Source organism: Gasterosteus aculeatus, chromosome Y, assembly GCF_964276395.1.
Source record: "Gasterosteus aculeatus chromosome Y, fGasAcu3.hap1.1, whole genome shotgun sequence".
Classification (NCBI taxonomy): domain Eukaryota; kingdom Metazoa; phylum Chordata; class Actinopteri; order Perciformes; family Gasterosteidae; genus Gasterosteus; species Gasterosteus aculeatus.
Window position 1 is genome coordinate 13304580 of NC_135709.1, and position 17032 is coordinate 13321611.

The window sequence follows — 17032 nt, forward strand, 5'->3', positions numbered from 1 at the left end:
TGCCTCACTGTGGTCTTAAAATGTGCCGTGATTCCATTGGCTGATTAAAGGCACCAATTCAACAAAAATAGCTGCCTTTGTGTTGTTTATTTCGGTGCATGTTCAAGGTTTAATCCTTTCTCCTCCTCCTCTGGAGCACTAAGTTGTTTTGTTGTCTTGCTGTTTTTTTATTCCCTCTGACCTTCTGCTGCATTCAGCAGAGTCTTTTAGATGAATTCTTGCTGGTTATCCAAAGAGAGCCTACCGTTTTGCTTTATTAATCGATCTTGATCATAGCATAAAGGTTGTTGTAGCACGAAGAATACCAACTTGGCTTCAATTGGAAAAAATAAATTAAATAGGAAAAGAAATGAAGTGGTCAGTTGGATACGAGTCTAACGGTCAATGAAATAAAAGAGAGAGGGAAGGCAATAAAGGCAAAGTTAAAAATATAATACAATATATATAGAGTGAAAAAAGAGAGCCCACCTCCCCACACATATACACACACACACACACACACACACACACACACACACACACACACACACACACACACACACACACACACACCTAGCAAGCTGTCAGTTTTCCCAGCTCCAGTGGACTAAACATGTGACTGCAGTGCAGAGAAGGCGTTGTGGTTGATTAAAGCACAGCAAAGCAGTTATTGAATTTACAGAGACAATATCCAGCGGCAAGAACTCAAACAGTCACCCAGGGATTGAGGCTATTTAGGGACCATGTGCCACCGAGATAAGAGACACTGAAAAGATCCAGATCTCTTCTAACCAACTGGCCTGGAAGGAATAATTACAGAGAATTGTGTCGTTAGAATGTTTCTTTTGACTGTTACCAAACAGGACTGCTGGAAAAAAATCAGTTGACCGTTCTGTTCAAGCAATTACACAATACAGATGTGGTCATTGCAGAAACACCTGGTGGACATCTGCATTCTACTATTTGCATCTTTCTATTTTTTTTTCTTATTGTCAAGCAACTCTGAAGTCATTCAAAGAGACGAAGAAAGAGAATTTGTTTGGGAACTACTCAGCAGTAGATAAATCATGAGTGTCTCAGCAAGTATTTTAGTATATGTGAGGGGTGGGACCTTAGGACCTGGGAGCCTCAGCATAGAGCGGGAGGCTTAAACTCAAGGAGAGCCTCTCCATATAAAGGAGATCCCGTGAGAGGTGAGCAACTCGTTTGTTCTCATTGTCCGGCATGTGCTGAAGTCTGGGTTGCTTGGCTTTTTGCTCGCCAGTATCGTGTGGGTGAGCAAACTATAGTAAGGAGGTAGGTTGTGCAATTTTAATCTACATCATGGGGAAATGAATATAATGTTCTTTTCTATGGTAGAAGGTCAGACCTGAACCAGACCTGGTGAGCCCAGGGTCCTACCTGTTGGTGCACAGGTGCATTGGGCCAAGGAGTTAGGAAGTTGGGCTTGCAAGCACATTATTCATTTTGTAATGAAAAGGATGATGGGTACTTGGTGATTAATGGCTGTTTTGTACATTGTTGGGGGAAAATTGTTGAGCCTGCGTGGGGTGAGGCTCTCAGGAATGCGACCTTTGATGTGAGCTGGTGACTTAAGGCAGTCCAGGGTGAGATAAGACACAGATGAAATCATACGTGCCCTGACTGACCTTTTAGATGTTGTTGATTGTCTGGGTCTATAAAGGGAGGGTCACAGGGTCACCCCTACACTGAAAAAAAAAGTCTTTTGAATTTACATGAAAAAAATATGTACATCGGTTGCACATATTATATTCATGTTTAGTCAAAATGATTCATTTCTATTTAATATACTTAATTTTTATTTGTAAAACAAACATGATTTTCTCATGTAAATTCAAAATACTTTATTAATGTTAATTGTATTAAATTACTCTGATAACCCAACTTATTTTTTTTGTGTTACTTTAAAATGTCCCTTTCATGTTAAGTGTATTCAATTCTCACCTATTGAAGCAACATGAGATTTTAATGTGACTTTAAAATGTCCCTTTTATGTTAAGTGTATTCAATTCTCACCTATTGAAGCAACATGAGATTTTAATGTGACTTTAAAATGTCCCTTTTATGTTAAGTGTATTCAATTCTCACCTATTGAAGCAACATGAGATTTTTATGTAAAGTATATGCAATGTTGTTCTGTTAAATTAACTTCCTGCTTCCTGCTCAAGTTAGTCTGATAATGATCCTGGATACTTTTCTGTATAAATTCTACATGCTAAAATTATTTCTGTATGGCGATTTCTACTAATCTCTTACCTACAGAATTTACTCCTTTAACATTTTTAAAATAAATAAGGCAAAACAAAAACGTTTAGTTTACAACTGTATTGTCATAGAACAATAGATTCATGTATACACAAACACATGCACACATTCACAAACAAATCTCATATTAGAACAAAGCACCTTTTTCTTTCACAAGAAACACTTGGTATGCAAGTTATCAAGAGTGTGTACCAAACATTCATGACTGCTACAACCTGAGGCAACATTATTTTGGTCCTTAAAACACCTTCTGAGTTACATCAAACCAGCATCAAGAGAATACTATACAGCCAGGCTATTGCAGGAATGTCGTGCAAAATATGTGCAAAAAACATTACATTTACAATTTCTTAACAAAAGGACACATGTAAGAACCATTATTGTCCTGGCAAATGTAGATCTTGTGCTTGAAAAGTACATTTGGTTTTGAAAATAAAGTAATACAATTAAGAGTTATGGCTTGCTTTCCCACCACTACTATAAGTCAGTTAAGAATGTGCAAAATCCAAAAATCACCTCCAAATTTGAAAATAGGGTAAACGGTTGGAGGTCTATTAAACACATCTGACAAATGCTGACACTTAAATGAAAAAGGCACATGACCCTGAGAAAAAAAAAGAAAAAAAAATACACTACACTTGGTAGCGGCCCATCACAGAACATGCAGGTGACTGGTTCCAATAATCCTACTGAAAAAGCAGCAATGGTCCATATTCCAAAACAAGATGGTGAAACGGTTGTATCCATTTTGCCATCAAATGGCAACAGTTCACTGATGGAGTCTGTTTTTGAGAGCCGGAGCTTTCTTTGACAGTGTCTTGCCGTCCAGCTCCATCACAACCTTCTGGAGCACTTCGAACGAGTACTTAAGTTCAGGAGGGTAGTTGAGGTTCAAGGCATACATTAGGCAAAACAACATGGCAGCATAGTGATATAACTGATCATGTATTAGTATACATGTTAGAAGCCCTGTTAGCGGCACAGCTTATTATAAGCACGATTTGGGCTACATCCGCCATTGCACAGAATTGTCAACAAAGCAGTTAGCGGCGCACATTCTGACATCAAACACAGCGGATAAAGGCGTACACTCTGACGTCGCAAGGCAAAAAACGGTTATACTGTCCACACAACACTGCAACCGTCGTTTCTGAAAATGCTCACCCTGGCCGGAGTTTTCAAAAATGTTCGGTTTCTGTGCCCTGAAACTGCCTTTTCGTGTGGACTGAAGGCCGAACCGCGTAAAAAAAGTCACTGTTATAAAAATACCCGTGTTCGTGTGGACAGGGCCTAAGTCAATGACGCGCGAAAAACTCCCATGCTGGTATAACCGAGCAGTTTAACATTACCTTTTACTCAGCTTGATTTAGAAAACATGAGCAAGTTGCCCTCACTAGCATAACGCGAGTAGAAACATTAGCTAACCTTTGCATTGCTCATTTTTGCTAGTCATTTAAAAATATCTGCTCGACGAAAATAATGCCTCGAACAGGACTATCTTTAGCATAACGTTAGCTAACGCTAGCGAGTAGCAACATTAGCATTACCATTGACTATCCATGTAGCGAGTGGTAACGTTAGCTAACTTTGACTGACATTGACTAATTCCTGCTCGATGTTATACTGGCAGATAAAAACCTCAGTTTAGTCAAAATTGTGCGACTAACGCGACTACGTCTGTCTTTGACTAATAAATGATACAGTGTTATTAACTTTACCGTGTGAAGAGCTGTCCAGACTTTTATGGTCCAGACGGATGAATTCCTCCGACTGGATTGAAGAAATGGCGCACAAAGTTTTCCCTTAAAAAACCTGCTCCTAATGGGCGGAGTTTCCAGATGAAACATAACAACTTCCTTTCTTTATAACATGACTGAAACTTAAAAATTAAACATCCCTGAAGATTAGAAGAATTCTACACGATTTACATATGTTTAGAGGAGGAACATAAATCAATTGTGTTATGTATACGAACTGTTCATTTGTTAAGTGAACAACCCCCATTTCCCCCTTTTTTCAGTGTACATCATCTGCTACTTTTCCAACACTCCTCCTGAGGCAGCACAAACCTCCCTGAAGTGTATATAAGCTCCTGTTCTCCTCATCAGCTTTGTCAGATCTTCCTGCTCCTTTTGGGGGAAGGAACATCTGTCCCTTTTCAGCTGAATTGTAGTCATTTGACTTCTGTCTGTGCTTACGACTTGTGCTGATGATTTCTGTATTCTTTATCTTTTTCCTATATTCTAGTTAGTAATAAATACTTAATCACAAAGCAAGCTCAAGATACTTTTGATTTCTCACATGGGCTAAATCCACAAATTTCAGGCTGAACTGTGGTCAGCAGGACAGCCACTGCTCTTTTTCTCCGACCATAGTTTTAGTTTAGATTATGCTCTAGTGCCTCCATCTTGCTCCCTCTATTTATAGAAATAACACACTGATATTGTGCCTTTTTGATGACCGTTGCTTCCCCCTTCCCCACTTCTATTGTGTTGTGTCTTTTAACCAGGATCAGTAATCGTATTTGGGTGTGTTGGTTTGTAGTGTTGCTTATTTTAGCCTTTCTTAACAGTGTGCAATGTTTTTATTGTTGGAAGTGTCATTGTGCCCCCGGTCAATCACTACTAGTATAAATTATTTGGATGTGGTTTTATAAAGTTATTGTTTAAATAAAAGTGATATTGCACTGTACACGCAGAAGCCTCTGTCTGTCTATGATCTACCTCGTATGGGGTTTTTGGCCAGTAAGATAATTGAATTCAGGGTCTCTCCCCTCCAAAGAGAGTGGCGTTGTCACGTCTGGATACTATTCCCAAAGTATTTTAAGTGTCCATTTGGTCACATATAAGTGCAGCGGTTTAACCAAAACAAACTGCCACATTCATCATCAGTCTTTGTACTGAAAGACGATACTGTGCAATGAGTCACCAAAATAGGCACACTAGTGCCAGCAGTGGTTTTAGTGTGAAAAGGCTTCACTGTCAATCTTTGTGAAACAGTTTGTGAAATGATCCCTCTAAATTCAGACTGATGTTTCAATATCAAAGAACAAAGAACTTACTTGTATTCCTGCATTTCAAACCAAATGAAAGCTAGAGGAGGCCGGCTGTGACCTCTCAGCGGGGGGCGGAGAGAGACATCCTCCCTCCGGGAACAATACAACAGATTTGTTTTGATAGAATATCCTCAAAGAGGTTCTATATTGCTGTAAAGCGTTTATATTATATTTATTACAGTTCTCAAATACGAATAGATGTCTTTAGAAGTGATATCCCTGGTCTGACAGTTGTAAAACCTTTTGCTTGTACACATGAAAACCTGTTTTATTCTATATTTTTCTTAATTTTGACAAATCAGAGACTGTCCTCGGGTTGCTGGAGCTCTGAGCCGAATGGATCCGTGGTGTCTTTGGCATAATGGAGGAACATGAATGAGGAGCATGATACCCCTCTGATACCCCTCTGATACTCTCTGATACCCCTCTGATACCCCTCTGATACCCTCTGATACCCCTCCGATACCCCTCTGATACCCTCTGATACCCCTCCGATACCCCTCTGATACCCCTCTGATACTCTCTGATACCCCTCTGATACCCCTCCAATACCCTCTGATATCCCTCCGATACCGCTCTGATACCCCTCTGATACCCCTCTGATATCCCTCCGATACCGCTCTGATACCCCTCTGATACCCCTCTGATACCCTCTGATACCCCACTGATACCCCTCTGATACCCCTCTGATACTCTCTGATACCCCTCTGATACCCTCTGATACCCCTCCGATACCCCTCTGATACCCTCTGATACCCCTCCGATACCCCTCTGATACCCCTCTGATACTCTCTGATACCCCTCTGATACCCCTCGGATACCCCTCCAATACCCTCTGATATCCCTCCGATACCGCTCTGATACCCCTCTGATACCCCTCTGATATCCCTCCGATACCGCTCTGATACCCCTCTGATACCCCTCTGATACTCTCTGATACCCCTCTGATACCCCTCTGATACTCTCTGATACCCCTCTGATACCCCTCTGATGTCAGTATTAGACTAGCTGGGCGTCAGTTAGCTTACTTGAGCATGAGGAGAGGAAACCATTAATTACATTTGGAAGAAGTAAAGTGCCTTCCAGTTACTTTGAGCTTTGTTAGGTGACTGCCGGCTTTGGTTTAATATTTCTTTACATACAGAGTGGAATCAATCTCCTCAGCTACCTCACGGCAAGAAGGTGAATAAACGTTTCTTTGAAGTACATTGAAGCAGAGGGAAACTGTCATGTTGCGTGCTGTGTTTACTGTAAACAAACCTCTGTTCAAAATTTGACAATATATATTTTTCATGGGAAAAAAGCACAATCCATGTGTAAAAAAATCACAGGGTAGAATAACAATAAGCAAATAATCATTCTTATGTTATAATTCCAAATGACAGAATCAACGCTTTGCTGGCTGAAATGTACCGTTGAAGTAAGATGGCAGGTATCATAAATTCACACGTTGTCTTCACCTTGCCTGAGTCAGCTTTGTTGCTCTTATGGAAAATTCAAAGAGCATGGCCATCTGAGCGAGAGCTGCTGTGGAGTGCATGACCTGCTGATACGGTAATATTCACAGTTAGAGTCTCTTGATTTATTTTTCATACGGTTCTTTCGAGCGTCCCAACTCTCAAAGTGAACCTCCGCTACTCCTCCGACCTTCCGTTTATCTACAGCTTATCGCCGCATATATTAAATATTCCATCCATTACATTACATTACATTACATTACATGTCATTTAGCTGACGCTTTTATCCAAAGCGACGTACAATAAGTGCATTCAACCATAGGGTACAAACTCAGGAGAACAAGAAACAAGAAAGTGCAATTTCCTCAAATAAGCCAATTTACAATTTGCTATAGATGAGTGACGTTACAAGTACAATTTAAGTGCTACAATTTGTTAGTCTTTAGTCGAGGTAGAGTCTGAAGAGGTGTGTCTTTAGTTTGCGGCGGAAGATGTGAAGGCTCTCTGCGGTCCTGGTGTCTTCAGAGAGCTCGTTCCACCATTTCGGCGCAAGGACAGCGAAGAGTCGAGACCTAGTCGAGTGTTTTGCTCTCAGTGAGGGAGGGACGAGTAGTTTTGCAGATGCAGAGCGGAGAGTGCGGGTTGGGATGTAGGGTTTGACCATGTCCTGGATGTAAGCTGGACCCGATCCATTCACAGCACGGTACGTGAGCACCAATGTTTTGAACTGGATGCGGGCGGCCACCGGTAGCCAGTGAAGAGAGCGGAGGAGTGGATTAGTGTGGGAGAATTTCGGAAGGTTGAAGACCAGTCGAGCTGCTGCATTCTGAATGAGCTGCAGAGGTCGAATGGCGGTGGCAGGGAGACCAGCCAGGAGGGAGTTGCAGTAGTCCAGGCGGGAGATGACAAGAGCCTGAATCAGTACCTGCGCTGCCTTCTGAGTGAGAAGGGGACGTATTCTCCTGATGTTGTAGAGCGTGTATCTACAGGATCATATGCAGACGTTCTTACTAATTAACCCCACATTATTTTAGCCTACATGTTCCTCTGTAGCCTCTCTCACCACCAACACTTGTTAGTCTTGGCAGGCTTATTTTTAAATGTTGACTTTGGTTTCCCTCACATTGCTTTTTATTCATCTGTTTGCTGATCTGTTCTGATTTTGGAAAGAATCATCTCTTAGTCTTTGGCATGATGTCTTAAAGCAGGGGTGTCAAACTCAATTGCACAGGGGGCCAAAATTCAAAACACACTTCAGGTCGCGGGCCGAACAGAATAAACATTTATTGAACACACTAAAACTAAATGTTTCTTTTAACATAAATATAAATACAAACAGACAGGAATGTTATTCTGCAATAAATAAACTTAAACTTTAAATAACTTAAAATATCTTGCTCTCTATAAAAATATATCCAGTCAAAATTATACAAGTTATACAAGTTAGAAATATGAACATGCTGCAAAAGAACGCCTGAAAAAATAAATAAAAATTGTGACAGTGCTTGTGCTTTAAGTAAACATTAAAATAACAAATCAAAACATTTGAGTTTCTTTGCTTTTGTCATTTTATATTAAAAAACCTTAGATTTTAAATATCACAAATGATTTTACTCTCCATAAAAATATCTCCTGTCAAAATTATACAAGTTAGAAATATGAACATACTGCAAAACAAAACAAAACCTGGAAATATAAATAAAATTTGTGCTTTTCAGAAATAACAAATAACGATGCAAAACATTCAGTTTTCTTTGCTCTTATGCCATTTTATCAGAGCTGGATGCTTTGCATCTTTTTTTGGCAACAAGTTGGTTTATGTTTTTCGTGAGGTCCCGTGTTGTGGAGACTCTCAGGATGGACTGAAGGTGCTCATCAGTGAGACGATCGTTTTAAGTGAAATATTAAATACGTTGAAATTACGTCTTCGCGTAGACCAAATTTCGCCGACCAGTTCATTAATTATTATGAAAATCTTAACGTTAATATCGTCTATCTTTCAACCTTACATTACATCATGACACATTTGTCAACAAATTGATGTTTTCTGGCACGTTGATGTTTTATCCCATTTTTAGCCGGTTGAAAAGACGTTGAAATGAGGTCTTAGACGTTCAGACCTCATTTCAACCCGATTTCAACCATATTTCAACGTTGAAATTACGTCTTGTGCTCACTGGGGACTCCTGTGTGCGGTATTGTTTTCATCACTGAGAACAGCTTCTCACACAGATATGTGCTACCAAACATGCACAAGGTTCGAGCCGCATGTAGACGGAGCTGGGGCATTGCTGCGGGAATGGAGTGATTAAACAGTGTCGTACTTTGTCTTTAGTGTCCCATCACACTGCAGCTCAATCAGCTCCATCTGAATCTGCGCAGGTGCAGTTTCCACGTCGACGGCAAATGGGTTGCGAAACAACTCAAAACATTTTTTTTGTTCCTCAAAATCACCAAAGCGCCGTGCGAACTCCGTGCGCAGTGCGCTCAGTTTATCAGCAAAGTCCGTTGTGCCGCATTACTTGGCAACAGGGAAAGTGGGGCAAGTTGCACTGGTGCATTTGTGTCTCCCATAAAATAAGCTTCACTGGAAATGCCTTCACTGCGTCATACATGTCAGTGATCATGCGGTCACGTCCCTGGAGCTGGAGGTTTACGGCATTGAGACGTGCGGTTTTGTCAGCCAGAAACGCCACGAAAAGCGCTCGGCAAGGCAGCTGAAGCGTTGCATTATGGGATCTGTAGTTTATTTTTGTTATCAGCGCTTCACATCGTCGGGACATTAGTAACAATAATGTGGTGACCACAATCCGGTAGAGTCACGTGAGTCTAAGTACGGGAGATTGGTGTGTGGACTCGTTCCAAACAGGCGCAGATTCCTCCTGTGAAGTTGATTGATTTTATTGTCCGAAAGTCAAGTTAAAAAACATCCAAGCAGGCGAAGCGATACATGCTGTGCGACGATGCAATAAAGTGCGCTGTAGAATACGGTCAACAAAAAGTATCGTCTCCCGACTCACCCCCATGTCCATACAACCATCACTCTGCCTAGATGCCTACACTCGTTCATAAACCACTGCACACCTGCCCACGTGACTCTGATGCTAATTACATTTTAAAATAAAAGTACCAACAATCACACACAGGAAGTGGCAGACGGCCGCTACAAATAATATACAATGATCTCGCGGGCCAGATATAATTGCATGCCGGGCCGGATATGGCCCGCGGGCCTTGAGTTTGACATATATGTCTTAAAGTGTTTAAGGGAGTGTTACACAAAGTTTCACCCCAATGATTAGTGTGCTATAGACCAACATTATTTTAACCACAGCAAGGTTGGTTGTTGCTGTGATTGTTCTGGCGTGACTGGGTGAACCCTTGTCCCTCATGTTGTCCATGCTCTGACTTTCACAATATGTGGTACAGTAGATGGATTTGCACAGGACATTGATGCTCCTGAGCGAAGGCATCTGAATTACTCTAAACTTTCCTCCAGTGCAACTGTGAGGTAGGTTTAGTTTCTGCTGTCCGGATGTCAAGGGAGAGTTCAGGACAGCAAACAGCTGAGACTTTGAGGGGGAGCAGGTACAGCCTCACTAAACTGCTCTGTTGGCTGTAGCCCCTCAGTCTTGGTGGAATAAGGTAAATGTGCTGGCGTGGAGGTCTACAACATGTCGGTCAGCTTTTGAACATCAGTGCATGTATGTGATCTCTCCTGGAAGATCAAACACGGGACAAAGAGTTCAGTGGCTGCAGCTTTGCAAGGAGGAAATAGTCAAGTGTTACTGTGGGATTGTTCTCTCTGCTCTGAGTGTCTTAATTTGGTGTTTCATTTAGACAAACAGCAGCGCAGAGATGCCACATGTCATGATGAAAACCCAAGGAAATGACATCTATCTGACAGATTTGTTTGTATTACAAACATTTCTTCTAAGAAATTGAAACCTGCTTGTGCCTTTTCTGATTCCTCGTCTTCATTTCTTTCATTTCACTTTTATAACCCTGAATCTTCCCATCTGTCCTACTCACCTCTCGCCTTTTTTTAATGTTTCATATGCTTATTGTATTGCTCTTCTCTCTTTATCTGCTACACCTCCATAGGATCAAAAGACTGATAAGATACAGTGCATATGATTGATTTACCTACTTTACATGACAGAAACCACAGTCAGCCACTCGCTGCTGTCAAGTGTCCACTACAAACAAAATTCACCTGGTAATTCAACGCGACCACTGCTGCTTTAAAGTATCTCTGTATTCGGAGATTTTCAGGGGTTGGTGACTCGCCGAGGCGTCTTTGTGTGGAGACGAGGAATTATTAAAGGGAGAGGAGATGATGGGGAATCACGTTTGAATCTTTCTGGGGAAGAAAGGAAGGTCGGGGGAGACGGATTGAGTCGTTGGAGGAAGAGTGAATCAATGTAAAGGTGAAGAGAAGCACGACCTTGTTGAAAGTAATCTGTGTTCAGAAGCAGGAGAGGGAGTTTACCGAGGAACAGTGAGCTCACGGGGATCAAGCAACCGTGAAAGGCGGATGATGCAAATTCAAAGCAAATTTTTCAGTAGTTTTGTATTTTGTTTTAACTTGTTTGACATTAGAAATAGATAATAACCCTTTTCTCCTGGTTTGAAAAACATATTCTTTTAACAGATGGCACAACAGCCTGCAAGCACCGTCTGGGATTAATCACCGAGGTGTGCCTTCAATAAATGCGAATAACTAAAAACATGACACACATGGCCACTTGAGCATTAATTGGCACCCGATTAACAAGAGGCAGTTTTTTTGAATTTTAAGGACATTTCCTGATTGGATGGTAGATAGTGTACAGGCTGACAGCATATGAGGGGAGACGCCCGGATGAACGGAGCATGTGTTATGTAATATTTGCATGGAGCTGTCTGTGTGCGCTTCCTGGAAGAGCTAATTGACTCAAGCTAGTTTTCGATCGGTGATCGGCGATCGGTGTTTCGAATCCCACCTATTCTACCTGTTCCATTCTGCAGTGGGGCGGCCGCGTCTCAGAGGTAGCCCAAGATTGGCGATTCACTCCATGTTCAAATGTCCTTGGGCTAAAGCCAGAACCCTGAAATCTCCCAAAGGCTGTGTCATCGGTGTAGTTCAGAACATTAAGGGCAGGTGGGAAACCCTCACGGCGCCACTGTTTGTCTTGGGACAAGCTGACGTAAAAATAAAAAGGACATAATGGTTATGGATCGTCATGAAGCACTTTAAAGTCCGTTATTTTTATTGGTTCCTTTTATTCATTTTCTGTTTTTTTAGTATTGCCTCCTCCTCGTCGTCTTGGTTTCACACACAAGCCTTTTTGGGAGGTTATGGAGTTGCTTTGACGTTCTTTTTTAGGAAAATCCTAAGTCACAACATGCAACTTCAGTGCATGTAAGCAGTCAGTTCATCAGTTCATGTAAGCAGTCTCCTAGGAAAACCTTTTCGGTGTCGGTGCCCATGACAACTGGACAATTTTGTCAAGCCACTCTCTCACTGCATGCCGCTAATGGGGAGCCATAAGTGGCCCGACTGCTGTGGGTAAATGGGCAATAAGTGATTATTATGCTGGTCTCCTGCAGGCAGAAGAAAATCAGATTTTTAACTCTTTGTGATACGGATCTGGGGCCATATGTACTTTTTATCACTCTCAGCAGAAATGGCTCCAGGGAAGCGAATGTTGGTCGGTTGGTCCACTATTTTTTACACAGACTAAACTAAGACGGTAGTCAGTCTAAGGTGTTGACAACGGAAAACAAATCATTCAAAAGTCCAGAGCCCATGGGACAGGTGGTGAGACCTGGATTATTTTTGGTGTGCTCCTGTGTTAATTACATCACAAAGGCCCAGCCTTGTAACACAGCCTGAGCCGCTGCTGCTCTACTTGTTGGCATTTCAAGGGCAGGACTAAGTGATGCCCCCGGGGCTGTGCGTGGCAGTGTAATGTACAATGCTGGTGCCTTTGGTGTCTACTTACGGCGCTGGTAGTACCATCTGTGTCTGTTAGCCTCTGGTGCAGATCAAGCCAGACAGTCTGCAACGAGAAGCACAACAACAACAACAGCTGCAACGTGTCAATCAACAAGACCAGCGACATCAACTACTGCAGCCAATGCCCGAGCAGACGGTGGAGGTATTAGTTGAGACGAGACATGAGAGCAGAGGGAAGGCATGAAAAGAAGGGCATAATATCGGTTCGAAGATGAAAACAGGCAATGTGGGAGGAGGGAACGGAGAGGTGGCAAATGCATGCAAATACGACATAACATTTATCCATTCCTTGGTTATTATAAAAGGTGAAAATACAACTTTAATCAATCATTTTTTAAAACAAAGTAGGCCAATGGTGCATTTTGAAGATAGTGAAGCATTGTGTAGTTGTCTCCTCCACAGTTATTTACACGTGCTCTAATAAATCCCAGTAAGCGCTGCGTTTGTGTCTGTCATCGAGGTGACTGATGAAGAGGCTCTGCGTTGGTAATGGAGAAGAACACCCAACGCGGCAACAGCAAGGAGAGTTGAATGCCAACGAGTCGACACAGCAGGTAAGGGAAACTAACACACACACACACACACACACACACACACACACACACACGCAAACTGTTAATGTAAAAAATACCAGAAACTTCTAGGATAAAATGATTTAAGTTGAATGTGACAGACTGGTCGCAACTGAACTGAAATGGAAGGTTCTGTGTGCACAACAGACACTGTTCACTCAATAGAAAGTGAACTCTGGTAACTAATATGAGTAATGGCTGCATCCTTTTGAAGCTCCATTCACTGATGGTGGCTCAGCTGTTAACACTAACGCTAATATGTTAGCATACATGTATGAGCAGGGTACCAATAATAACAATGTGCGCATTGAAGCTGTGTCCCTTGTAATGGTAAAAATATGTTATAACATATTTTTGTGCTAAAGCCGTGTCTCAAGTGTCCTGTATTTGACCCTGATGTGCAAAGAGCAGCATGATACAAAATGTTGCTTTGCAGCTGTGCCCTGAGAAGGGAGGACGGTCGACTCGATCTCATAGAAGCTTCAAAACAAAGGACTTCTGTTCATGGCCTTGGTTCATATCTTATTCGGTACAAAAGTTCCGGATCCAAGTTTTACTTTCATGTCAATTAATAATGATTTGCACCGGCCACTGCGGATCTTGTGTGTGTGTGTGTGCTACCCTCAGCTTCACCTGGGTTCTTATCTCAACCTGCTGTGCAGCTTCTCGTAACTGGCACGAAGAATGTCCTCCACATGTGTATAAAAACTCAGCGTCTTTAGTGCTCGGAGACGCCATTTCCACAGAGCACCCTGATACGTGCCTGTGTATTTGACCTCCTGCTTGCAAGCAATAAATGGACTTTTTGCAACTTTGATCATTCATCAAGACTCTGTTTTATCAGACAAATCATTCTCTTCTACCGAGCTTTTATTGAAATATTCCATAACACCCTTTTCCACCCGATGACGTTTAAGTTCAGTATACTCCACACCAACATGTGAGAAAAATGCTGAATACTCCACCATGTTAGCTCCCGTCTAACATGGTGGTCTGTGGTTTGGTGCTATGCAGGTTGCAACAGCTGGTTGCCAGTGAATACGTTCCCAACTGCAGATGTATGGTCAACTGCAACTGTTGACAATACGTGAACAGTTGCAGTTGACTGCAGACGTATTGCCCTTGGAACTTGAACAAGAAAGCTGCAAAATGCCCCGTAGAGCTGAGGGGAACCGCAGCGTCAGCAGCGTCCGTTGGTGCGTCAATGCAAGTGACCCACGTCCCATTACACAGACATTTAATCAGACGAATTGAGAAGATTTGTGCTTGTTTCGTTATACGGATGTTGTTGATGATCAATGACTGCAGGACTTAATTTCCTATCTTTGTATTATCCAATATTCTTTGCAGAATGCAAGAATTAGGAATTAAGTTATTTTTCATCACTGTCCAAAAAATAAAGTAAATGTCAATAAAGACACAATTTGTGTTTACCTGGTTCATGACAAAACTGCTCAGACAAATGAATGAATATTATTATATTTCTTGATTCAAATACTCGAGGCCTAGATTGAAAACTATGTCACTCCAGGTTTAATCCTCCGCTCTGGTGAAGTTTTGTGCACTGCAGCAAAAGTTGCTCTTGTTGTACGACAGCAGTGGACGGAGGCACGTTTGAGCTCTTAAACAATCTTTGGCAGAATATGGACAAACAAACCAAACAAACCACCCACATTTGTTTTTGGCGTGCCATACTGGTCCTTGCTAAAATGTTTTTTAATCTGCATGAATTTGCGTTATTTGATTTCTGAAGAATTTCTGTTGCCGCCGACGTCTGTTGTTTTATCCTGTGACAGCGGCTTATAAAGAAAGAAGTTTTCACCTCTGCACATTAAAAAAAGCTGACGAAAAGCTTTACGGTTTTCTATCGGTTTGGAGTCTAGTTCAAATGATGAAAGACTATTTTGCTGCAAAAAAGGAGCAGAAAGCCATCTTATCTGCCCTTATCTCGGCGTCGCTAACGCCCGATGAGCAACTAAATTCAAATTCTATCATCCTGAGAGAGCTTTGTTGAGGTGAGAAACACGTTTTGTCATCTGTGGCACACAGAGAGCAATAAATAGTGATATTCTGTTAACCGAGGGAACAAACCAAACTCCACAGGGAGGCAGGGGGGAGACGACGTGGGTGAATCAAAAAGTCAGACCAAAAGCAACATGAATTTGCCAATCTGAGGATGGTTTGCGGGGAGTGGGATTTAGCCGGACACACTGCATCCTAACTCACACCCTGACGCTGTGTGATAATATCATTTCCTCGACCAGACTCCCCGACAGCCTTAATCCTGGCGTCCGCGTAGGTAATGCTGAGGCCAAACAGAGAGGCAAAGCCACATTCAATATGCCTCCTCAAAGACATGTTTGGTTTTGATATGATTCCTGCGGTTGTCTGGCCTTCTGAAGATGTAATCCAGAGGAAAATGTCCATTCATTAGGTTTTCTTATGCTGAAAAAAACAAGTCTCCAAAATAAAAGTACAATGTAAACTTTCTTTGGGCTTTTCTGTGTTATCACTGGACGGGTCATTTTGAGAGCAATTTTCTTGTTTCAGAAAGAAAATCATCTTGTAATGTAGCATCTTGGCAAGCATGATAGGATGTATTAAAAAAAAAAGCCATGTTGTATAACTTCTTTTTCTTCTTGTATATTATTTAAGTTTGGCAAGTAAATGAGCATTTACGAGAGAAATGTTAATTTAGGCAGAAGGATGATTGATAGTGAGGTACTTATAGTGAGGTACTAAAAAAAACCCATTTTACTCTGAAGATAAACTGAGAATTGCATCTTTAAACTGTTTCTAGTCTAGACTGAAGAGAAGTGGGGGGTATTTCATATAATCTCTTGATGTTATCAAGGGTTATGTTATTTGAGCATGATTAAGATAATCTTTCAGAAATGCTACAATTTTCTCTCATTTTAAGTGTTACTTAAAAGGATTGACACCACTTTGATGTCCCTACGTCAAATATAAAGACGCAGCCAACAGCCAGTTACGTAGCTTAGTGTATAGAGGAGACACAGAACAGGGCAGGGATGAGGGGACAGAGGGGGTAAAAATGGTGAAGGGGAGGAGAGAAGGATGAGGAGGCACAAGACGTTTGGACAAAAGGTCTTTAAATGCCTTCTCTGTCTATGTTTTCATCCCCTCCCTACCTCCACCCTTTCCTCTCCATCTTGCATTGTTAGTTGACTCCTTATCCAACTCACTGCTCCTTTACTGTCCTTGACCTTGAAATTCACTCTGCTGCTGCAGCATCGTACAATTTGGACAGTTTAGCATCTCAGATGTACAAATCCTCAACATGCTGACAACTTAGTGAAAAAGGAGATTAGTGCGATGACAAGATCACTGACTGGGGCTGATTCTAGTTGATAGAGCAGCGCTCGCAGTCTTTAGGATAAGCACAGCTAAAAATCTAAAAGAGAAACCAAAAGTGCAACAGAGTTTGTTTTTCCATTGTTTCAGCATTTATGCGATTTATTCGGCTGTCTCTCAATACTTTCCAGTAGTATTCCTATATTTCTTTTAGATGGACACTTTCGAGGCACCTAAGATGTTTAAAATCAGGTAAAAGAGAAATGCTCGGTGGACTTATTAATATTTAAAAGCGTCACACATTAACATACGCATTGACTTGCTCTTACTGACGATTCATTTCTTCAAATGGGAAAAATATTCCTCT

At 41.6% G+C, this 17032-nt stretch overlaps 2 protein-coding genes across 3 annotated transcripts in view; one reads left to right on the forward strand and one right to left on the reverse strand.

The window, feature by feature from the left end:
- The window catches only part of LOC120812213 (N-terminal EF-hand calcium-binding protein 2-like), a 112039-nt gene that overhangs the window by 22280 nt on the left and 72727 nt on the right, over nt 1–17032 (reverse strand). Inside the window, exon 9 of one of the 2 annotated variants that reach the window (XM_040168024.2) lies at nt 12765–12821. The exons of the other annotated variant lie outside the window; for it this stretch is intronic. Coding sequence (XP_040023958.1) covers nt 12765–12821 — 57 coding nt within the window. The remainder of the gene's footprint in view (nt 1–12764; nt 12822–17032) is intronic. 2 annotated transcript variants of the gene reach the window in all.
- The window catches only part of LOC144391208 (uncharacterized), a 32303-nt gene continuing 16464 nt past the window's right edge, over nt 1194–17032 (forward strand). Inside the window, exons 1-2 of the mRNA XM_078097788.1 lie at nt 1194–1275; nt 13239–13332. Coding sequence (XP_077953914.1) covers nt 13246–13332 — 87 coding nt within the window. The 5' untranslated portion in view covers nt 1194–1275; nt 13239–13245. The remainder of the gene's footprint in view (nt 1276–13238; nt 13333–17032) is intronic.